The sequence below is a fragment of the Henckelia pumila genome, chromosome 4 (genome assembly GCF_033568475.1).
Source record: "Henckelia pumila isolate YLH828 chromosome 4, ASM3356847v2, whole genome shotgun sequence".
Lineage (NCBI taxonomy): Eukaryota > Viridiplantae > Streptophyta > Magnoliopsida > Lamiales > Gesneriaceae > Henckelia > Henckelia pumila.
In genome coordinates, this window is record NC_133123.1 from 32,399,868 (window position 1) to 32,425,183 (window position 25,316).

General features: G+C 32.5%; 2 protein-coding genes across 2 annotated transcripts; one reads left to right on the forward strand and one right to left on the reverse strand.

Moving 5' to 3' along the window:
* Positions 1 to 6,541: 6,541 nt before the first annotated feature.
* LOC140867120 (1-aminocyclopropane-1-carboxylate synthase 3-like) lies at positions 6,542 to 8,363 on the forward strand. Its single transcript, XM_073272195.1, has 4 exons — positions 6,542 to 6,688; positions 6,804 to 6,935; positions 7,033 to 7,193; positions 7,394 to 8,363. The coding sequence occupies exons 1-4, from the start codon at positions 6,542 to 6,544 to the stop codon at positions 8,361 to 8,363; spliced, it is 1,410 nt and encodes a 469-aa protein (XP_073128296.1).
* Positions 8,364 to 20,494: 12,131 nt separating this feature from the next.
* Positions 20,495 to 22,227, reverse strand: LOC140866158 (uncharacterized). Its single transcript, XM_073271064.1, has 4 exons — positions 22,099 to 22,227; positions 21,871 to 22,018; positions 21,653 to 21,782; positions 20,495 to 21,394 (listed from the first exon to the last, which is right to left on the reverse strand). Exons 2-4 carry the CDS (start codon positions 22,004 to 22,006, stop codon positions 20,623 to 20,625), a joined length of 1,038 nt encoding a protein of 345 aa, XP_073127165.1. The 5' UTR covers positions 22,007 to 22,018; positions 22,099 to 22,227; the 3' UTR covers positions 20,495 to 20,622.
* Between the last annotated feature and the right edge of the window lie 3,089 nt (positions 22,228 to 25,316).

The following is a 25,316-nucleotide window of genomic DNA, read 5'->3' on the forward strand; positions in this document are numbered from 1 at the left end:
CGTTCCACGCGCCTATTTCTCTTCAAACATCGGTGAAAGGCATGATTTTCTTCCCTAATTTTCGTACTATATCAGATATTATGGTGTGTGTATTGTGTATGCATCGAAATTTCAAAGTTTTCAGAAAAAGGGTTCGTTTTATGATTGAAGGCGCACGGTTCTTGTTGTGTTGGTTGTTCATGCTCATGTTTTCCTCCATGGTTGCGTCTAGGCTGCTGTTCAGGGTTCCTGGGCAGTGTGGGGGTGGCCTGGACTCGAATGGCTCGAGTGGTTCGAGCCAAACGAGCCCAGAAAACCACAATGTTCAGACGGCTTCCATGGGAGACGCAGATTAGGGTTCACGGGAAGAAGGGTTCGGCTAAGGGCTCTAGGGTGCATGGGGCTGGGTCAAGGGCTAGGTTCGAACCGCCCAGACGTGGGCTACGTCTGGGCGACGGCGCTCCGGCCAGGGGCGGCCGGAGCAGGCCTTGGCTGCTGCTCACGGCCGCAGTAGGAACGAGAGTAGGGGCGACGGGTTTAGGTTTTCAGGGCGGGTCCGGGTCGAATTATGGGTCCGGGTCGGGTCTGGAAGTAAGTGGGTTAAGTTAGTTGGGTCCGAGTCCGGGTTAAGTTAGTTGGGCTCGGGTATTTTATTTTTAAGTTAATTAATAAGTTTAAGGGTTTAATTGGGCTAATTAGTTTAATTAAATTAATGGGCTATATTTAATTTTCTTAGTGGGCTTAAATAATTAATTTAAGTTAGTCCACTAATTTTTATGGGCTTTAGAGCCCATGGAAATTATTGGGCCAGTCTTTGGGCTTTTGGGCCCATTGGGCCGGAATAGAGTGTTATTGGGCCATGATTGTTTTAATGGGCTTTAATTAATTATTTGGGCTTAGAATAATTATTATTGGGCATAAGTATGTTAATGGGTCAGTCTCAGTGTTAATGGGCCAGCAGTTCAGTACAACCCATGAGAAATTGCATGTGTCCTGAATATATATTTAATTATTTTTATGCATGGAAGTTATTTTTTATATTTATATGTTAGTATGAAATTAAATTAAATATATATGAAGGACACACATTTTATTTAAGTACATGCATTCATGAAATAATTTTTATGCATGATTTAATGTTTAAGGTTGAGCAAAAGAAAATAATTTTATGTTGGAAGTTGAAGTAGTGTGACAATTTAAAGGGGATTCGTCCCCATATGTGAACTATTGAAGGGCAGTTTACTGCCAATTTAAGAGGTGATTCGTCACCGCCACGTACGTTGGTTTACCACGCTGATCAGTATTTAATGTATGTATGGTTACACTATGGAGACGATCTTTCGATCTTAGAAAATACTTTGCTCAACAATGTTTATGTATTATTATGATATTCAAGTTTAATTTAAGTTTATGTTATGTTCATGATAATTTTTAAGCATGCTCATTCATGTATATGTTATGTATTAGTATTAAAGTGATTTAAATTATTTTAAACCCTTGTTATGTTAGAATGTTGGGCTTCTAGGCTCACTACACTGATATGATGCAGGTGAGTACGTAGAGGAGGATGTAGTACCCACCGGAGGCGAGGACCTATGAGCGGACAAGCAGTAACCCCGTGACCGGTGTCTGAGTCTACGTCATGTTTTGAATATTTTTATCGTGTTATACATTTTTATTTATTTTGCTTATGTCAGTATTTTATTAAATGTTTGACTCAGATATTTAATTTATTAAAGGTTGCATTTTTATTTAAGTTATTTATTTTTAAATCTATCTATTCTGTGCATATATGTATGGGCATGTATGTACATATTTTCACTTAGTAAGTATATAAAAAAAAAAATTTCGCATATTTATTTATATTTAGAGAGTTAGGGTCGTTTCATAGGTAATGACGAAAGAAGTAATAGATTCATGTCTCTTAACCTTCCTACAGGATGTCGATGTTTTTTTTTTTTTGGTTGCAGGATGGTTTTTAATTTTTATTGGAGATGTTGTTGCACTTTTTTTCTAATGGTTTCTAATCTGCATTGACTCTAGTCTGTGTACTTATCAAGAAGTTGGAGTATAAGGATTGATTGAGTTTGAGAGTCAAATTATTGTCATGATGTTATATTGTTATTGCATATCGTTGTATTGGACTGTTGGTATATGACATATATTTGATTATTAATTTTACGGTTTATTTTAGTTATGTTGCGACTAGTAAGATTTTGGACAATAGATTTTATGTTGATGTTATTTTATATGATATTTGAAAGTTTGATATCTTATTTTGAAGATGTTTTTTTTAATTATGTTTGTCATTTTTATTTTATTAAAAAAATTAATTTTAGTTTATAATTAATTTATAGAGATGTATATTTTGTATTTAGGCTTTACGAGCTCGAAAACGAGCCCGAGCCCACTTAACGTGCCAGAATACGAGACTTCTTAACTAGCTAACGGGCCTAAAAACGAGCTCGTGTAACGAGTCAAACTCGAGTCAGGCTGATTTAAAACAATAAATGAACTGAGCCCGAGCCCGAGCCTACATATGCAGTAAACAAGCCGAGCCGAGACGAGCCGAGCTTTATGATAAAATCTCGGTTCGAGCTTGAGCCGAACCCGAACCCCCACATATATCATACGAGTCGAGCCCGAACCTGATACTATTCGACTCGGCTCGGCTCGTTTACGTCCCTACAATTGCCTACCAAAATTATGTACATCATATCACTCTTTTAGAAAAACAAAAAAACAAAAAACAAAAACAGAAAATAATAAATTTTAAAATAAAAAAGTAGTAAAAGGATAATGATAATGTTTTCTTAAATAAATAGTAATTAAAATGGTTAAAAAAAGATAAAGTTGTATATATACTAACTATATATATATATAATGTTGTTCCCCTGCACCCAAGGGTGCAGGAAAAAATGGGGCGCCAGCCATGTGTTTTTTTTATTTATTTTATTTTAATTTTAAATTCTCCCTTCCCTATCTCATCACCCACCTCCACCCTACCTTATCCATCACGTTCACGTCTCCCACCCTTCTTCTTCCCTGTCATCTCCCCTCGGCCAAGTATGCAACCAAATGATGCGACTGTCCAAGAAAACTTTTCAACGCCTATAATTAAACCCTATCTGCATTCATTCAACTCGCTCATTTTCATTCTCTTCTTCCTCTCTTGCATACCAAACACTTTTGTTTGAAGTTCTTCGGATTTGCATTGCTGCTATTTGAAGTTGTTCAGCGTTCTATCTTGGGAGACATTTTGCTTCTATCCCATTAGCACCTCAAATCTGTCATAAAAATAGAGAGTTAAACTCTCGGCTCGCTGTTGATATTCTGCCATTGAGTGCATTGGATTAGTTGCTAACAAAATTTTGACATTATACGCATGTGGAAATAACTGAATTTCATGAAATAATTAAATAAATGTGATGTCTAAACCTTTACTATTGTTTTTCTTTAATTTTCTATAAATGAGAAAAAAATAATTCGTTCAAAAGTATATAAACGAGAATATATATATTAGACATGGACTAATTTAAATTATATGTGTGTATTAAAAAAAAATTCAAAAAGAACACAAATTTGGTTTGTACACATTAATATAAAGTCAAAAAATATATCTAAATTACAGCGATTACTTTGCTTACTTTTGGTGGTCAAGGCTCTAAAGTGGTCTAACAAATCCCTCAAACTTGAATAATCGAAATCAAACATTGCGATTAAGCAATTAATTAGCTGTCCCTCACTTTTATGGGGTTTAAGTTTATTTAATAAAATTTGCCAAAAAGAGAATCAATCGAACCGGCTTCAGAATCAGCAGCTCCCTAACTATGATTTTTACCCCAAATCATTTTAAAATTAAATTTCAATTACTATTATTATTTTAGCCTAAAAGGGCATTATTGATGAATCAATTGGCTGATACTAATGGCGAAACTCATTGTTTTGTGTTTGGTTTTGAAATTGCAAGTTAACTATGTTATTCCCGCACGCCTCATTTGTTACTAATCTCTTTATTTATTTTACCAAATTTGTGGGTTTCGTTTTTTGAAAATTATAGGATGATTTGGTTGACATCTCATATGCACATGTAAAAAAATCACATCGCAACATTACGGAGTCTCATACTTGAATTGTTACAATCTTCGATTCTCCAAATATATATACGTTAGGATCAAGTTTTTATCACTAGATCAAAATTAATATATCAATTAGTCAAGGCTTAACTTAATTTTTTTATACTTGTGACAAAATAGATGAGTCGAGTTGTTAAGTCCATAAATCTAGGGAGGGGCGTAACTTACTATCAATGTCTTATATCCCTTCGATCAGTCTTATCATTTATTACCCTTAACTCTGTCCTAGCAGATACAATATTACCCATTAAGATTTGAAGTCCTTCATTTTACGACTTACCTAGCACTAGATCTTTCGTGCCCCAGATATTCATGAAATGATAGTTGACGAATTAAAATCCACTTTAGTCATGACTAAATTGTAGCAAAATGACGGTCGGCTAAAATAAAATGATGAAATGGGCATTGAATATTTATAAAATCATTATGAAATCACCATTATTCAACCATTCATGCTTCAAAACGTTGTCAATTTACTGTTAACATTTTCAAATCCCATCCTTATTCTTAACTCCGTGATATATTAAAGTTTAGGCGCATTCAAAAGTGATTTAATTACCCAACTAAATTCTTACAAAATTTTCATTTCATTATTTGCTTAATATTATAGTATGATATTTCTATAGCTACTTCATGCCTATCGATAGGAATTCAAATTCTCGCTCATACATTTGATTTACAATTTTACATAATATAATTAAGATATACGTAGGATTTTAGTTTCTTTCTTTCAAGTTAATTTATAGTGTTTTATAAGAATGTTTTGGATTATGAATGATAAGATATTTGGATAATATTTAGATAATTTTGTATTTTAATAAATTTGCCATAATATAGTATTTTCTTTTTTGAAAAAAAAATTAAATTCAAAGCGTGCCTAAAATTATTGAAAAATTTATTTTATCTATTTAGAAAACACACGGTGATACTAAATTTTAAGTGCCAATATCTTTGGGTTTCACATTTAAGCAAAAGATAGTAACTTTTGGGTGTCATAATTATTCATGTTAGGATACCAATAAAACCTTGACGTTTGAGTTGTTCTAAGATTTTAAAATTTTGAGTTACACTGTTATCATCGGTTTATAGTTTTCAAATTAGTGGCGAACAGTAATTGATCCAAATATTGATATTAGTTCCAGTAGTGTTATGTGTTGCTATAATTAGCCCATATTAATAAAAACAATAAAAACATGATACTTGATTGTTGTACAATTTAAAATTTTGAATTACAACGATATCAACAACTATGTTTTTTATGAAGCGACTAACATTTGATCCTTTGTTATATATATATATATATATATATATATATATATATATATATAAAAGTTATAAAATGACCCATCATTTTAGGCAGAATATGTCAAGTATTTGGAATGGTTGACTTGTAGTGAAAAGGTTGTTGGGTTGTTAGCATCATAAAACCAAATTAATTATATGCTAGAATTTTTTTTTTTTTTTAAGAAAGAAAAAGAAACTTAAAAATAAATTGAGAGAGGAGAGAGGGAAAAAGAATATAAGTGGCCGACATCAAAGTAAAAAATGGGCCACCCTAGTTGGGGATGCTATGGACCAAACCACGGTTGCAGGTCCAATTTTAGATGGGCTTTGTCCCACTTTTCCCATTATGTCTTTTACTCGCCGGATTCATTGTCGGTCGAGCTATCTCCATTTCAACATTTGGTAAAATTAAACGTGAATATGTCAAATTAAATATAATTACCACTCCATTTTTTTTTCTTTCAAAATTTCAAGCCTAAAAAAAATATATATATATTTTACAATAATTGAATGAAGGGGAAAAAAAATACATTATAGCAACGCCGACGTATCAATACTAATGTTGATATGACTAAATATTGTTGAATATGTATTCGGCTGAAATTGAAAACTGGATTAGATACATAAGACAAAAAAAAATTAATTGCAATAAAAGATACCAAAGTAATACACCTTCATATCAAAACACATGCTATGAACATTTGAGAATGGGATAAGATCTCACGTAAAATCTGGGAAGTTAGAAGATAAAATAAGCTGCTTGCACCAAATGATGCACGACGAATCACATACTAGTTAGTAGAAATGTAATAATTTAATGAAGTGAGAGTAAAGTAAATTAACCCTGTGGGCTATATTCACATAATAACTCTTCGATCAAAAACATGTTGGTGACACATGACGTGTCACTCCTTTACTGCCCCAACAACTATATAAGCCCCCGCCTCCCCTATATGCATGCCCACATAGCAACATTACTTCTCCAACAAAACAACAACATTTCTAACATCTCTCTCTCTATATATGAAACTTTTTACTCGGTGCAAAATTTTTATTTTTTCTTCCAAGATTTTCTTCCAGTATCATACTTTGTAAATTCAGAGCATAGAAATCGAGATCACTTTCGTTGAGAAAACATAAAAATGAGTCTTCTCTCGAGCAAGGCCACGTGTAATTCCCACGGCCAAGATTCCTCCTACTTTCTGGGATGGCAGGAGTACGAGAAAAATCCCTACGATGAGGTCAAGAATCCCAACGGAATCATACAGATGGGTCTTGCAGAGAATCAAGTATGTTTTTGTACCAAGATTTTTGGTTCTTGTACCAAGATTTTCTGTTGATTTTGGTACTGTTTTTCTCCATTTTTTTTTTAAAAAAAACAAATTTGTGTTCTTGTTTTTGCAGCTTTCTTTCGATTTACTGGAGTCATGGCTAGCGGAAAACCCGGACGCAGCGGGGTTCAAGAGAAACGGAGAATCCATTTTCAGGGAGCTTGCTCTCTTTCAAGATTATCATGGCCTTCCTGCTTTCAAGAACGTAAGCATGCAAATATTGAATAAATATAATTAAATATTTAATTATAAAAAAAACTCTGTGCATAATTCTTTTTTATTATATATTACTATTTTTTCAGGCAATGGTGCAATTCATGGCAGAAATCAGAGGAAACAAAGTCAGCTTCGAGCCGAACAAGCTTGTACTAACCGCAGGCGCCACCTCCGCCAACGAAACTCTCGTTTTTTGCCTCGCAGACCCCGGCGAGGCTTTTCTTCTCCCAACTCCATATTATCCAGGGTACGTACATAAAAATTAATATACAATTTTGCTATGCTGTCCACTAATCGTGTCAACTTGTCCATCATATATGAAACACTCAACTATTGCACATGGTGGTCACATAGGTTGATACGGTTGGTGGACAACATAGCAAAAATATATATATATATATATATTCAATGGAATTAAGTCTGATTAAAGTTATTTAATGCATGCAGTTTCGATAGAGACCTCAAGTGGCGAACCGGAGTCGAAATCGTCCCGATTCACTGCACCAGCTCAAATGGCTTTAAAATCACTGCATCAGCACTGGAAGAGTCGTATCAACTAGCCCAGAAACGTAATCTCAAAGTCAAGGGAGTATTAGTGACTAATCCCTCCAATCCTCTAGGGATAACACTGACCCGCCACGAGCTTAATCTCCTGGTTAACTTCATCGATGCCAAAGGCATCCATCTCATCAGCGACGAGATTTATTCCGGGACCGTTTTCAACTCGCCGAGTTTCGTCAGCATCATGGAGGTTTTGGTGGACCGGAATTACACCAACACGGAGGTTTGGAACCGGGTTCACATCGTGTACAGTCTGTCCAAGGATCTTGGCCTCCCGGGTTTCCGCGTCGGGGCCATCTACTCCAACGACGGGCTCGTGGTGGCCGCGGCCACGAAAATGTCAAGTTTCGGGCTGGTTTCGTCCCAGACTCAGTATCTTCTGTCCGCCATGCTTTCGGACCACAAGTTTGCTAGAAACTACATGGTGGAGAATCGGAAAAGGCTTAAAAACAGGCATGCAATGCTTGTGAATGGCCTGAAAACGGCGGGGATTTCGTGTTTGGAGAGTAATGCGGGATTATTCTGCTGGGTGGACATGAGGCATCTTTTGAGCTCGAAAAGCTTTGAAGCGGAAATGGATCTATGGAAGAAAATAGTTTACCAAGTGGGGTTGAATATCTCCCCCGGTTCGTCGTGTCACTGCGACGAACCGGGCTGGTTCCGGGTTTGTTTCGCCAACATGTCCGAGGAGACACTAGACCTCGCGATACGACGCATAAAATCATTCGTCGACGCGGTTAATTGTTCAAGTAAAAATAGTAAAAACAGTTGGAGCAAGAATCCGAGAAGAAAGTCACTGGCCAAGTGGGTTTTTCGGCTGTCGTTTAACGATCGGGATCGGGAACGTGAACGATGAACAACGATAGTCTCTGTCGATCGACACCCCCGGTGGATTCGATTTTTTTTTTTTCTCAATATTTTCATGTTGAGTTACGAGTTGGATTAATTTTGTATAATTTTATTTTTTTACCCCATTTTTATTTTCATGTAAAGAGAGCACTCGGTCCGTCATGTGGACTTGAAGTGATTTGCTCCACATTAATTCCATTGAAACTTGAAAGTGTTTTAATTTAATTTACTCCATCTTAATCTTTTTTAATGGTGCATAAAATCTTCTCGAAAGAATCAAAATCATTCTTGATAAATTTATTAATCTCTTCACTTGAACATGATAGTGTTATAAGAATTAATAATAATAATCTATTTTTAATTTGTGTCAGTGCATCGGCGACATCAACGGCAAAAGACAATGAAGTAATAGATTGTTGCCGACGTTGGACTTTAAATCCCATATACGATATGTATAATGTATTTTGTCAACCGATGGACTTTTTTTTAACATTGTCCGAAACCCGGATAATTTGCATTAATGTTGTACGAGTCAAAGTATGTAAATTTTTTTAAAATTAGGGTTTGTGGCCAAAAAGGTCTCTGCCTCTTCGGCCGCTGGAAGAAACCAGGAAAAACCCTAGCTCGCAAGTTTGTCAAATCCTCCTTTACACGAAATATGAAGTAAAATAAAAGCAAATTTAGAATGATATCCGGCACCATTTATGAAATTACATCTACTCACGTAACATATTTAGTATATTGTATTTACTATCTCATCTTTCATCATCGATCTCATCTCATCTCATCTCATGACAAGCCATAACTTGGTGCTCCCATCTTTCGTCTTCCAACTATTGCATTATTGAGTGATTACAACTTCTTACATAAATATTCCATCTTATATATAGATCATACTTCATTAATTGCATGGTACATGTATATACAAATCTATTTGGCTCTCACTGTATTAACTATATACTATTAACTACTTTGATTTAAACTAACGTTGTTATATCCACTTCGTAACATATCGTTTTGTAGGTAATAATGATAATACAATTTACCTTATAATCTGCTAGAATAGTTTTCAGCTCATGATGATATATGATGATGATGATGATTATTATTATTATTAAAGACTTTTCCTTTTCGCAATAGAGCTAGGGTCCGAATTTCTGTCTATTTTCCATGTTCTTGCTGACCATATGTCCATGTCCATGTGCTTTAATTTCGGGAAGTGTCTGATGTGATTTCGTGATATATTTTCTTTTACTAATTCATGAGTTTTTATGTTTATTTTGGATAAAATAAATTTTTTTGGTCTATTCATTTTTCTCATTTTGGTTTATGAGGAATAATTATTCAAATTTTGATTTTGGTACAATGACATTTTTTTTCCATTTCTGATTTTAATCTTATTTCGTTGTAGGGCTGGCGTGACACTGAAACATGAAAAGTATCGATGTGGAACCATGAATTCCTAACGTGAAATCGGCGTGTCGATCCGATGCCACATCTGTGCGATGATACCAAAATAGTCGAATATTAAAAGTTAATATACAAAAATCAAACTTTAAATACATAGTGGAATTAAAAATGTAAAATGGACATTTTAATGGCCAAAAAAATTGTTTTCAATTTATGTTGTGTTTTTAAAATTAATTGAAATTATTGACTGCAGATGCTCAATGACCCCCTTGCTAATTACGAATATGTGTGTGTGTGTGTGTGTGTTCTAGACGGGAAAAAAAAAATCAGGGAAAAAAATTGTATCCAGGAAATATATACAGAAAATTATACTAGGTAAAGTAATTTTGAAACAAAACTTTTCTGATCTAATAGTTTTAATTAACCTCAAAATCTAAATATATGTGCATACAAAGATTACCACGCAATAAAATTAAATTAAATTAAAACCTTAGCTTGATAAGTTTTTGCCATATACATGTATATATGTCATGACCTAGTCACAAAACATTACTAATTACCATCTCTTTTTCAATAGAGGAGACGATACCACACAGTTATTTTTTTTTCAATTTTAGTTAGATGTGCTAATGTGACATTGGACACGTCAGTAATATCCAGTATCAAGTTAGTAACTTTTGGCGACACATAATTATTTTTCAGTGTCATGTCATTATTTTTCGATTTCACGTCGATCCTTTGAAAAAAAACTTCAATCGAAAGAAATACAAAATAGTAGACTAACACTGTAATGGATCGACGATTCAAAAATTGTACACACCTAATATATATAGGTGTAGAGAATATTGAATTATTTCGACCGAAAACATTAATTATCTATCTTAAAAAAAGGGAAAATAAGTTTTTTAGTTCAGTAACTTTACCCCATTTGAGTTTTAGTCCATTAACTTTTTTGATGTGGATTTTGATACACTAACTTTGCACTTTCAGTGTTTTTTGGTCTAACTGCATACATGACAAGCTTCTGATTGGTCCACGTCATCATTTTGGACCAATAAGAAGTTGACACGTATGCAGTTGGACCAAAAAACACTGAAAATGCAAAGTTAGTGTACCAAAACCCACATCGGCAAAGTTAATGGACCAAAACCAAAACATGGACAAGTTAATAGACCAAAAAACTTATTTTTCCTAAAAAAACAACAAAATCTAAAAGGAGCACTAAAGAATCATGATATTTATTTATACCAAAACCCAACTTTTCTATTTAAACCAGATTCTTTTGAGATATGTTCACAAAAGAGAAGCTGTAAAGGATCCACGAGCTTTACACAAATGACTTTCTTGTCTAGTTAAGCATTGTCCTGTGGCTTCCAAGAAATTTCAAGATCCAACTAAAGTCCAAAAATGGCCAATTATTTTTCTTCCCACTGCGTCAAACTTTCTGCTCTCAGGATCCCATCTTCTTAATTTTCTTGGGCAGATCACAAAAATCAAGCCTTTAATATGCTAATAAAAAACAAAGATTGAAGTTAACAAAGGGGGGGGACTACTAATTGGTGGGCTTGCTCGCAGACATGGAGGGCAACTCCAGACATGAAGCCCTTTGCTTTATGGACGATGTTTCCTGTCGTACCATTACAAAGTAAACACCTTGTCCACATTACTAGCTTTGAAAATATATAATGGCAAAAAATAATAACTACGGCAACCTAGCTATATTGTTCAAGCTGATGATCAATGTATTATATATATAATATTGGTATGTTTTAGTTTACTGTTTCGTCTTGGGAGAGACATGATTTCCTCGCTGGTATATATGTATATATGCACCATATAGTTGTAAAGTTGTAATTAAGTTGATAACATGTGACGCTGATCAATAATTTAAAATACATATTAATTGAAATATTAATAAAAAAATTGGGGTGTTACTCTTGCAATAATGTAAAAATTAAGGGATAATGGCCAAATTATATGGTTATCTAACTTTGTTTATTCTGCGTTTTAGTTATGTAAGTATTAAATTTTAGATTTTGGTCCTATATTTTAGATTGAGTTTTGGTTTTTGACCATATTTCCATTGAGTCTTGATGTGACCTCAAACATATGGCTGAGATACCGAACCAAAATACCGACTTTTCGAAATATCGTATCGAAATTTTTTTGATATATATACATTTTTTTGGTACATAAAATTTTTTTTGGTATCTATACGGTATTAATAGGGATTTTTTTCATACCAAAATTTCAGAATTTCGATATCGGTATCGGTATGAATTTTTTTCATATCAATATTTTTGATACGGTATACAGAAAACCCACCCCTAGTCAAACATACCACAGCCTTTTTTCTTGTGCAACGTCAACATTTTTCGATGAAAAGATTAAACTGATAAATTACGATTTTGTATTATTTTTGCATGTTATATTATATATGTATATTCATGCCTAAATATGAATATACTTTTTGAAATTGCTTTATTTCATGTGAAATATGGTTGTGCGGTGGTTGCCAATCATGAAATACGGGAAATCGTAATTCTAGCTCTTTATTGCGCATCTCTCTATGTGATTTGTGTCCACAATTATGTTATCAAGTTTATGTCTCTAAGTCCATAATCTTGGCTTCTTTTCTTTTTTATTTTTTTATTTTAGTTCCTTTTCAGAGTGGCAACTGGCATGCATTTCGAAGAATAAGAACTAAAATTACAAAATTAAAATTGTAAAAAATGAGAAGATATAAAAGAAAACATAGAAGATCGATCCAATTTCCCCTGAAATACATAGTTTAGTGATTGCAATATCTACATTTTGTTTTCTCATTAATAAGTCATGTCCATTAACATGATATTGACTTGCTTGCTAGGCATGCATATGTGTTGCATCATTGTTGTATTTTATTGGCACAAATAGAAACCCATATGCATACATAAATAGATAATTAAAGAATGAGTTCACCGGACAACAATCATCGGGTATGAACCTAGCTAGCATGTGTTTCATATAAGATCGGAACATTTATCAAATCCAACAACATTTACGAAGTTGTTCTTCCGATGCATGCATGTTCCATATATTATAAATTATATACGACCAGTCAATTAACCATGCATCATGCATAAAGTATAAAATAGATTCAATAATGTTTTACATTAATTAGTAAAAGAAAGATATAGGTTTTAGGAAATAGAATAAGACTTACTAATCCAATTTTCACATAATACGTGCTAAAAATGATATTACTATATGCTATATTTCATGTTAAAAACTTTTCAATGCAAGAGTGAGACAATGAACACATGATATAATCTGATCATATTTTCATGTTAACTAAAAACTCTTGGTGTGCGCCTAGCTATTTAATATCTCGATGGATAATTATGGAAATATATATATATATATATATATATAATGGGATATTGGAGCAAGTTGACGGGCAGGAAGTGACAAATTTGATAGTGTGGTATGGAGATTCATGTGGAAATCACATGCAAGTGAAAGAGAACATAGAACACCTGCATAATGTGCGCGGGGGGATTGAAACAACCTGGTATGCGTATTCCTCTCTGATCAAGACATGAATGGCCAAATGAACATGATCCTTTTTTGTCTTTATTTTTACATCACTACTGCTCTCACCCCCCACTCCCCATACCTTGTTATTCAATTCTATTTATGGCCCCAAAGAATTTGGACCATCACAAGAATTTATAGTGTGTACGATTTCCACGTGAAATGGTCTAAGGATTTAATGAGGCCCTTCAATCATCTCTTTTTTTTCTATTTTTTTTTTTTTTTACGTGATTGTAACACGAAATATTTTAGGAGATCATGGAGGCCGATTTTCAGTACGTTATGTTATCATATATATATATATATATAATTAATCATAATTGGGTTTTAGCTAGTGCCTCTCAGACACCACATAGAAAAAAAGACGAAAAATGAATGTCCGTACAAAAAATAAGATAACAAATTGAAATTCGAAAATATAGATCGATGACTAAAATTTAGAGCAGTTAAATACGAAGGACTAAATTTGCAGTTTTTTTTTATTATATTATGAACCATAAAAAAAAATTTAGAATATGCTTTTTATAATATTTTCAGTGTTCTTGGCTTTTTGTTACCAGATAATGAGTTATTAATGGAAAGAGATTTGGGAGATAAGGTGTATATATGTTTGGTTTTGCTTTTAGGGGGAAAAGAAATCAAAATTTACTGTAGTTGTCCAATTATAACTGTTTAATTTGTTTTGATTTCGACGACTCTCGAGTGTCTTTTTTCCTCTTTTTCGAAAAATGGATCGATGATTAATATCAAGACTTAGCTAGGGAACGATATTTTGTATCAAAATTGATGGCCTTAAAATCATGTTATACAAATTAAACCCGTTCGAGCCGAAGTCACAGTAATCTTAAGTTAGAAATCATAGTCATGCATTTCGATTAAATATTATCATAAGAACGTGATGTGCGACCACTGCTAGCTAATTTAATTAGTCAAATATCATCATATAAAATGGTAAATTATCAATCAGAGCGAAGTAACATAAGCTTATGACTATTGGCCCTTATAGCCGTCCAATTCTAAATAAATTATAATGTTATCATGTGTTTGCATCGCGTTCAAACTGGTAAAGAACTCTCCCCCCACGTTCCCCGTTGAATATACAAAGAAAGATATGGGTTCTTGTCTACCTGAAAATATCTAAATAATATTCCCACATGGAATAATTGTAAAAAAAAAATTAGATCTTGATTCTGTTCTAATACTATTTTATTATTCACATAAAATATTTGTCGAACTATAATTTCTCAATTTATGAAAACGGTAAAGAGAAAATGGTTTATTTAGTCCATTAATAAAATAATAATACTTTCAATTTTGAGTTTTCGTTCATTAAGTTTTCGAAGTTTGATTTTGGTACACTAACTTTTATTTTCGGTTATTTTCTGACGCAACATCTAACATATTATCGTTTTTCAATGGCCAATCAATATTTTCGTTGTCACATCAGCAAATATATCAAAATAACCGAAAGTTAATGTAGCAAATCAAATGTTGAAAATTTAGTAGATAGAAAAATATTTTCCGAAAAAAGAATTCTGAAGTGTTGGTGGCATTGAATTGTATCCATGTTCAATTACCGACCACTTTATCCATTCACGGGGTATATCTAAGTTCAAATGTCCATTTTGCGACACTTATCCAACGAGAAATTTTATAAAGTCAACATATATAAATATAAAACAAATAATGTTGCGTTTCAGTGGCCTTAAAAATTGAGTACAGTTTTTAAAAAATAAAAAATAAAAAATTTAGTACAACATTTTGGGTTAGAAGAGAGTGAAACTACTTGTCAAAAAAAAAAAAGAAAAGAAAAGAAAAAAAGAGAGTGAAACTAATGGGCTTAGAGTGTGGGTTCTATATTAATTTATTCGCATGGATTATGCAATCTGTAAATGGGCCGGGCTTTTGAGAGCATAAACTGGACTACAGCATACAAAAATCAATTAGATTGTACACATGCATATATTATAGTTTCAAAAAGCGCAAAGAAATGTTTTTCCAATATAATTCAAAAGAAGATTCTGTATTTTTCTATCTGAATAAATTTATGTATAGAAGTTTTATTTCTTAAAAATTATAAGATTTTATGCCATCAAAATATGTGTAAGTGATTAATATCTAATATTAGCTTCTTTTGCATGGTGTATTTATACTATATACAAAAGTTGAAATTTGTAGTGATCCAACCTAACGATACAAATTAATTTTTACAAAAGCACTCATGTCATCTTAAAGAATTAATATTTTATTTAATAAAGAAATTTAGTAAATTATAACTATCATATTATCCATTTTAAAAAATTCACATGTATTAAATAAATTACAATATATGATGTCATCCAAATGATGATAATAAAAAAAAAATGAAACCGATTACTCAAATTATTAAATGTACGTGGAAAATAAATAAATAAAAATTATGTATTATATTACTGACCAAATGTAACTAATGCAGGTTTCCAAGTACTGTTTATACAATTACACACACATGCCTGTGATTGTGATTGTGATTGTGATTGTGGATTATAATCTTTGAATCATCTGCAAATAAGTAATTTCCGTGTAAAAGACATGCAAATTCACATCCTTTTACTATTATTAATTAAGTGTGTATATTAATCGTTTTAGGTGCCGTGATTTTTCACTAATTTTTTTCTCTTCTACCACCCCACTCTCTCCCTCGTCTCCACACGTGCATATAAACTCCTTGAATTCCATCCGGCCGTAACTTACTTTTCAACCATTTTCGCTCTAGTACTTGCATTCACGGCAACAAAATATTTTATGCATTGAAAAAAATCTACAATACAAAAAAAAAAAAAAGTAACGAGAATGAGACGATGCGAGAACCTGCAAAACTCGTAAGTTATTTATTATGTGACACACGTAACTATGTGTGTTGTCCACTAGTATAAATTCACCGCATATTATGAAAACAAATTAGTGAAAAAAAAATGGATATATTAATGTTTGAGTTGGTTCCCAAAAAGCATTTTGTTTTATAGTCATTAACTAATTGATTGTATCACCTTGGAGATCTTGTTATTATCTTTCACCCTCCAAACTTACTTGATATTTATCTCTTTTATTCTTAACCTCTTCACTATGCTCGTCATAATGTTGGGCTCTTTTATTTTCTTTGCTTTTTTTTTTTCTCACTTCACTTTTGTAACATCGTTCCGCTCTCTCGTCTTGTTCCAACTAGTATTTTTTTGTGTTTGTTTTTTTTCGGGTCGATTCTCAATTCAAAAACATGGAAGGTGACATTTTTATCTAGAACTGGCCACGGGCCGAGTATGGGTCGGACCCGCTGGGTCTGGGCCGACCCTTAACTGTCCAACCCAATGATTCGGGCCCATTGGTGCCGGTTTAGACCCGCCCCTTGGCCAGGTCTATTTTTATCATCAATTTGGGTCAGAAGACACTAGAGAGTGAAACTAACGGGCTTAGAGGTTGTGGGCCTCGTTTGATTTATTTAAAGTATGTCCATTGCCACACATGGATTATGAAATAGTTTAATGGTCCAGGCTTTTCAGAGATTAAACTGGGCTACAGCCTACAAAATCAATTAGATTTCCATATGAGCATGTCACATCCAGAGAGTTTGGAATTTCAATTTTTTCGAAAAAAATTTCCTAAAACAAATGTAAAACCTCTCTGACTCTCTCAAAAAAAAAAAATCATTAGATTTCAATTGATTTTAATAATTTTATAAGTGTGAATTTGTATTGGAATTTGTCAATTTGTCCTAGCAAGTAAAGATGCTTTTGACGAGATCAAAAGGTAAAAACACCCACAAGTTAATACCACTTTTGTTTCAGTAATGGCTCAAAAAAAGACTTTCATTTATAATAAAGATGCTTTTAAGGAGAACAATTGAACAAAGGATAGAAATAGCCACAAAACTTGACATAAAAGGTGACTTGGTCAATGAGGTATCATATCCCCCCACATTAGTAAATAAACACTAAGGTTTCTTATTTGTGGTGCAATGATGACAAAATTATGCAACAAAACATATTTTTTTTTAAAAATGGAAATCCAGCTCTAAGTATGTTTCTTTCTTAATTTAGTATAATATATTGTATCTTTCAGTTTTAATATATTATCTATCTTTATTTTATTTGAAAATTTAATTTTTTTTCCCTCAAATTTGTACTGATATGACACACTGACGCCTACACAACGCTTAAGTGTTGCCAACTATCTTAAAATTTGAATTGAGATATATATTACATTTCATTAGGTAATTTGATTCTCGCTTTGCGTCAAATACAATAAAATGGAAAATATTTATTTCGGCCCATCAACTTGTTTCAATTTTGAATTTTAGTCCATTGAATTTTCGAAGTATGAATTTTGTACAAATTTTTTAAACTTTTGGTTATTTTGATCGGATTACCGATGCAATATTAAACAAGTCAACAATTTATGATTCCACATCAGCATTTTTTGGTATCACCTGAGAATTTTATGGTGACAACACTTCAGCACCACTACGAAATAAAATTGAAATCGAACAAAATCAAAATTAAAATACCAAAACAAAAATCCAAAACTTCATAGAACCGACCCAAATTAAGAAAAAAAAAAGTGGATATATAAAATAACAAAGCTATTTTCCCCGGAAAAAATAGCACGCACGCACGCACGCACGCACTCACTCACTCACATACACACGAACAAAAGTACTATAAGTTTGATTGGGCGATGGGTGTGGTAGACTATGGCATCAAGTGACAGAATTATGGGAACATTTCACAACTACTTTTGAAAAAATCAACAATTTCTATTTCACTTGACGTACGTGAGCAAGAGAGACGTGTTAAGGTGCTTCCATTTTTTACTCTCAGAAAAAGGGATAATTTCTGTTGCAAAAGATACGCATTGCAGATTGGCTGAATGGGTCAAATTTTCCTTTTTCATGTTTTTATACACTTTTTTTTATTCTTTACTATAGGACCACCACTAATCCCCAAATTATATGTTTCGTCTCGCCTCGCTTTGTTTTGCCTGATCTCCTTTATAGATAAAAATTTTATTTTCGGTCTTATAACATGCATGTATTTTTTGATGATACGTCATAATTTTCGTGTGAAAATGACTAAAACCGGTTATTTTTTTAAAGATCGTAAATCGACCGATGACAATACAAAAATTTAGAACACATACAAGTTATAGAACAACAAATATAATTTACCCCTCTTATAAATTTATTTTCACAAGTTTGACCGGCCCCTTCAAATAAATTACAAATTTATTCATAGTATACGTGATTGATCAAAATCCAAATATTGAATTTGGAGAATCCACCTAATTACATCACTAGCTAGCTACTTGGTTAATTTATTTATGGATAAAACACTCTTTTATTTCGGTTAATGAGATCCTACACTAAGGGTAGTACCCAAATCATGCATCCAATGACTCATATCTCTACACATGAGCGTAATTGATGATAAATTATTGACGTGACAAATGATGAGACATTAGATCTATTATTAGAATTATAATATAATCATAAGGTGGGTTGAACTCTACCCTTTCTTTTATTACTAATTGATTCTACCACTTCTCATTGTCAAGATTTACACAATTATCCACCTCAAGATATAACTAGCTAGTTTTACGTAGAACGGTAATCTATAAAAAAAAAAAAAAAAAGACAAAAATTGGTAATATTTTTATTAAAACTCATCCATTTCTATAATTATTATAAATCAAAATTAAAACTGAAACTCCATCCATATTTATAGTACCAAAAAAGTTATTTTGTTGGCCCTCAATGATGGGACTTACCCAAAAAACACGACAGAATATCACGGCAAAACAAGAGTTTTTCTTGTTTGCCTATTTTCATAGGATCGAAAAGCATTATTTTTTTCGTTCAAATCCAATATCACCAAAAAAAACCTAAAAACCCCAAGGATTTCCTTATAATTTTCTTCTTGGTTATTCCTATATAATGTGAAAAAAGACTTAGTTAAATGGTACGTACCATATTAATGTGTTAATTCATTTCAAAACAGCTAAAATACCAAAAATCCAAATTTCCTAAACCAAAACATATAAATAAATGGTGCCCATCAAATTTGTACGTGCAGCCATATGTTATGTATGTCCCCCACTGGACCTGACAATAAAATGCGTGCATGAAAACTGTAGCTTGTACGTGTATAATATACTGTGAAGTTTCAACTTTTTAGAGAGCAATAGGTGGTGATGATGAGCTACTCATTGTTTGTCACTTTCAGAGAGAAATGGGGGGCCAAATCCTTTTCTTACAGTATTTAAACAGTGTGAGATAAAATTAAAAAGATGGCGCCATTTTAGGATGCTTTATTTACTAAATCCTAACAAGTTGTGGCCAAAACGTCAAACCACCTTTTTCTTACTTTAATATTGTTTTCCTTCATTGATTTTCATGGTGGCTTTTTTGGAGGATTAAACTTTCTGAAAGGACACCACCATATTTGACCATGTCTTTGGATGTTGGAGCTGGCGGTGAAAAATCGGAGTGATCTTAGTTTTAATCTATGTTATCGAATTTCAGTTTTAAAATTATTATATCTAATTTCTATTTTTAATAATTTCATCAAATATTAGAATTGATCTAACACTATACACGTCAACGTCATACTTGTGTCGAATATAAAATTCTCCCTAGCTTTTTTTGTCTTCCTGATAAGCTGTGATTAAAACCTTAGATCAAATATAGATTGATATGGAACACAGATTAATCTTTAATGAAAATTCTTTGTTGTACATTTTACCTAGTCTTAACTCTTACCAATATCATAATTAATTATTTCCATGTTAGAGATTGATTATTCCTTTACATTTAAAGTTAAAAAATTAATGAATCAAACAAAAGGCGCTGAAAAGTAGACAGCATTGAAAACCGAAGAAACACATTATTCATGTCAGTAAAACTATCATTATAGTTGTCATCTCCCCAAGATTCCCAGTTTCAGCAGCAACAAAGAGTTCTGTCCAGATAAAAGATGTCAAAAGAATACCACAAATTAACTTTTAATATACAATCCGACATGAAATTTAAAAAAAAAATAAACCCCAAAAATTTTAAAGAAAAAAAAATTAATTAAAAATAGCTAGCATCTCACTTGATGAAAGTGATAGTACATGCTTCAACAAGGTTATAGTTCCTTTTCCAACAAACTACACCTGAATTTCCCACAAGCTAGTTACCAGGAATAATATTAATCAAGAAAATAGGTTGTCTTCTTTTTTTTTATTATAAATATATATAGAATAATTAATTACTGTAAGTAACCTAAGAACCTTGGATCATCAAAAAATGCCCAATCTGGTTGAATCTTTTGCTGGAGAGCTTCAGAGTTTGAGAATGTACTGTTACAAGGGTACAATAGAGGGTTTATATCTGACCCCCAGCTTGCGTTGCTGCTCCCCATTTCCACTGCAGATAAGCTGTTTAATCCACCTAATTCTTGCGGCATGCTTTGCATTATCTCCTGAATCTCTGCCGTTATCCTGTCGAGTTCTTGAGAATGATTCTTTGCCGCAACATTTATGGCAAGCGGATCGCATGCCAGTGGGGGGAACGTTGATAATGGGTCGAGCCTGATCATCGAGTTCTTGCTCAGCGGCTGCGGGTTCTCACAGCATGAAAACTCGGGAACATAGGGATAGTTCCCATCGTTTTCCGGGTTTTCGTTGTTGTTGTTGGAATGTGGGTCGTAATGATCATAAGGAAAGATCAATCCAGCTTCAACCTGAGACCTGAGAATGTCGTTGGTTTGGTCTCTGATCATGAGACGAGATTCTTGGACACCGTAGCCCACCAACAAGCTGGGCGCCGCCGCCTGCAGCTGTGGCGGCTGAGGGCACATGCTGAATAATTGACTGTCGAGAAAATTGTCATCCCTAATTTTCCTGGTATGATGATCCCTTCGAGCTTGCTGGTGTTCCCTCCGCTGTTTGCCTAGCAGCTTCTTCTTCAACCTCGTGTTCCAGTAATTCTTTATGTCATTATCTGTTCTTCCAGGCAACTGTGCAGCTATTATAGACCATCTATATAATCCACGCATCAAACAAATCATCCATAACATTAATTACACACATTAAGATTCCACACGCAATCTCTAGCAAAACTCATCATATCTATATATGTGAAAATCGGGAGAGTCAATGCTATCACATGGGCACTGTTCATGTGGGATCCAACGATTTTTTTATTTTTTTTTTGCATTTTAGATGTTCATGTGTTAGTATAAACTCTTCCGTGAAAATCACTGATAGGTTATATAATTTAGCTTAATCATATATCACCTGCTCCCAATACTGACATAGAGGCTGCAGATCAAGTTATCTTCATCCTCAGTGAACCCTCCGTGCTTGATGTTCGGCCGGAGATAATTCAACCATCGAAGCCGACAACTCTTCCCACACCTCTTAAGACCTTAACAAAAAAACAACATAAACTCATTACAAAAAAAAATCCCATTACAAACAACTGTAACTCAAAGAACTATATATATATCATTTACCTATTTTCTGAGGTAGAGCGATCCAATTTCCTCCGGTTCCATTCTTCTCAATATAAGATTTCAGCTTCGCATCTTCTTCAGGTGACCAAGGACCTTTCTTTACATTAGCTTTGTCGCAGCATGGAGCTCTCCCCATTTTTTCACAGAACTTGGAAGAAATTAAAGAGGAATATGTATAAAGAAAAAAGAAAAAAAATATAGTATCGTACGTTTTATTTTTGCTGTTACCTGTATATATATGGTGTGGGTTGGGAGAGAGGGTGGAGATTATAATAGCTGGAGATGAAGGAAGGGGAACAGTATGGAATGATCAGAGGGATTTCAAAAAAGTGGAGTGGAAAAAAGGGAGACCTCTTTATGTAAAATATTAAATTAATGGAGGAATTTGAATGGCAGAGCTGTAGACTAAGTTTTTTTCTCATTGTCTTTAATTCTTAGTCCAGAATCTAATTTTTATACAATATAATGTTATCAGTGATCATCCTCACTTTTACTTTACTATATATATATATTGTAATATGGGTATGCTTAAGTTATTGTAATTTGTTAATAATTTTGATTGAAAATTATTTTACTGGTCTTTTTCTTTCTTTCTTTCTTGTTTTGATGAGTGTGCAAAATTCAATTCCTTCAGTATTTATTGCATGTTTTTTTTTGCCGATGGCTTATGTATTGTTTATTTGGTGGCGTCAAGACTCAAGATCTCAATTTTGAGACGTGATCTCAGATTCTATATGTATATGTTTTTTTTTTTATCATGTTGCCATAAATTCTCGATCATATATACTCCATGAACTTGCACATTTTTTTCAATTATTCATTTTTCACCGCATTGTTATGGACGCGCTGGATTTTTGTAATGTTCGTCTCCACGTCATATTTTTAATAACATGCCATTATTTTATTTTTCAGTGTCACGTCACTGACTCACTGTTTTTTGCTCATATATTAACACTCCGATAAAAAAAATTCAAATTAGTGATTCAGTGAACTATCACCACAAATTGACCAATGATATACTCTAAAATGAACTATATTTATAAATAAAAAGTTATATGACCAAAATATAACTTTCCTTGATGAGTGCGGGTACTTCTTTTTTAATAAGTGTACGTTATGGAAAAAAATTATATAATTTATATGATTAAAAATATATAATTTTGCTTGCTTATGAGCATGGGGAGTTCTATATATGTAATACATTATGTATGTTGCATTATTCTTTTGGTAGATATATATTGAAAAGGAATAACGAGTGAAGTGACTTAATTTTGAGTACTAAATATGCCCGACTCTACATACAAGAATATTTCCATTTATGTGGGGTGCTATAGTTAATCCCACTTCCATAGGTCAATTCCTATTATTTTGAAGCCACATAAAATTAGGATAAGAGGGCGAAAGGAAAACAATGTCAGTATTAATTTCATTAATTCCTGTTAATTGTTTAAACTTTCAAAATAAAAATAAAAAAAATTCTTTTGAGAAATTTACAAATTTGGTCCGATATGTTTTTTTTAAATTCTGATTTTGGTCCTTCAATTTACCAAATTTCAGTCTTAGGAAGTGTTTGCAATCATTAAAAAAAGTGATTTTAAGCTTTTGGCTTAAAAAAAATTATTTTTGTGTGTTTCTTAAACCTAGATTATGTGTTAGCTTATGCTTAACTTAATTGAAATCCAAAAGCTAGTCATGTTGTGATTATGATTCTCCAAAAATGATTCTAATAAGAAGGTCATTGTTAAAATCACTCTAATCACTTATTTATCAAACACTACTCAACTTTGATTTTTAGATTTTCACATTTGTTTCCAAACACTACCAACTTTTGATTTTTCTTAACTTTTTTATAATCTATAAATTAATCACTTCTACAAAAGCATAATCTATTGCAAACACTCCCTTAATCAAGTAAATAATGTTGCTTATTTTGTGATTTTAGTCATTTTTTTATTTATAACTTCGATATGATATCTGGCAAACCAGTAATACCGGTGTGAAGTCATTATATTACTCGAAAGGAAAAAAGTCTAAATTGCAAAGAAACAAAGTTGTTAATTAATCAAAGTGAGAGGATCGAAGTCGAACTCACAAGAAAATTAACTTACATAATCAACTTTGTAATTTTGTTCATCTTTAATTCGGAAAACAAATAGGTTTTTTGTGTGTATAAATTATGATTGAAGTTCAAGTTATATTCCTGTTATAACCCTTTGGTTTTAATCTTATGATTAATTAATCCTATTGAAGTTTTTCTAACATTAAATTTCAAACAGGGTAAATTATTTACATACTTCTGTAAAACTAGCTAATGGAATTCGTGAAAAAAATTGCTAAATTTTGACTTAATTATTATTTTTTAAAACAAAAATAGGCAAATTAATTAATTGAGTTTTGTCGGATTTGACAGTATAACTGTACAAGGTGTATTCATCTTTGTTTTTTCTTATTAATAATTATTTCACCTCTTTAATTTTTAGCTGATTATGACTTTAAAATGAAATATAGAAACCGACAGCAAAAACCAAGATGCGATGGTGCCCATAATTTCAACGTTGAGGAATGTTTATTTTGACTTCGAAGGGCTTAAAAAAAATAAGTATTGTTTCTTGAACGTTTGACATAAACAATATCAAATAATTGTAACAATATGCTATCTGCGTTTTTGTAATGCAAAAACCAATGGACTAGCCTCGTTAAAATTTGAACTTGAAGATTCGGAAAATGATTATGTGACATCCAAAATTATTGATACATAACCAAATATTGGTGACGTATTTTATCATAATGTACCAATTGATTTGGTCCTGATATAATTCAATTAGTAAGATATTAGAAAAATACAAATTAATTAGTATATTAAGACCGTTAATTCATAATCAATAGAAAATATAATATAAACCAGGACAAAAAAATATAGTTCTTTTCTTTATATTATATAATTAAGTATATATATAGGATGCCTCTAATTGTAGATTGTCGTACGATGTCTCACATTATATGTCCTTAATAATTAATTCTCAGTAGAAGCCGACCTTTGATGACTCCCTCAAAAGCTATTCCATGCTAAACTAATCTACAACCGCATCAAACAAAATACAATAATGTGCGTAAGAGATCAATTTAAAGTTGAGCAGATTTTAATTCTTAATTAATTTCATGATTATTTATCAACAGGAATATATAATTTAATACCTTATGGATTAAATCTTTACACACACAGAGAGAGAGATATATATGGTTTACGCGTAGAGGAACGGTGTAATCCTCTAGAATTAAGTTAATTAATTGCTCTATTCTCAAAACAAAAATTAATTAATTAGTTACTCAATCAATAGGGAGAGTTCCAGGTTTCACTTCTCGAGACAAGAAATTTTTGGGAAACAAATGTTGTCATCTTATGTAGCTAGTAGAAATTTTGGAAAACATTCGAAAATTTTTAAAAT

Excerpts from the sequence above, each read along its gene's own strand:
- LOC140867120 (XM_073272195.1), top strand. The coding sequence starts at position 6,542 with ATGAGTCTTCTCTCGAGCAAGGCCACGTGTAATTCCCACGGCCAAGAT. Across the intron at positions 6,689-6,803 it reads TGGGTCTTGCAGAGAATCAA|CTTTCTTTCGATTTACTGGA; the intron begins GTATGTTTTTGT and ends TTGTTTTTGCAG. Across the intron at positions 7,194-7,393 it reads CCAACTCCATATTATCCAGG|TTTCGATAGAGACCTCAAGT; the intron begins GTACGTACATAA and ends TAATGCATGCAG.
- LOC140866158 (XM_073271064.1), bottom strand. The coding sequence starts at position 22,006 with ATGGGGAGAGCTCCATGCTGCGACAAAGCTAATGTAAAGAAAGGTCCT. Across the intron at positions 21,783-21,870 it reads CGCTCTACCTCAGAAAATAG|GTCTTAAGAGGTGTGGGAAG; the intron begins GTAAATGATATA and ends TTTTTTGTTAAG. Across the intron at positions 21,395-21,652 it reads TATGTCAGTATTGGGAGCAG|ATGGTCTATAATAGCTGCAC; the intron begins GTGATATATGAT and ends TGGATTATATAG.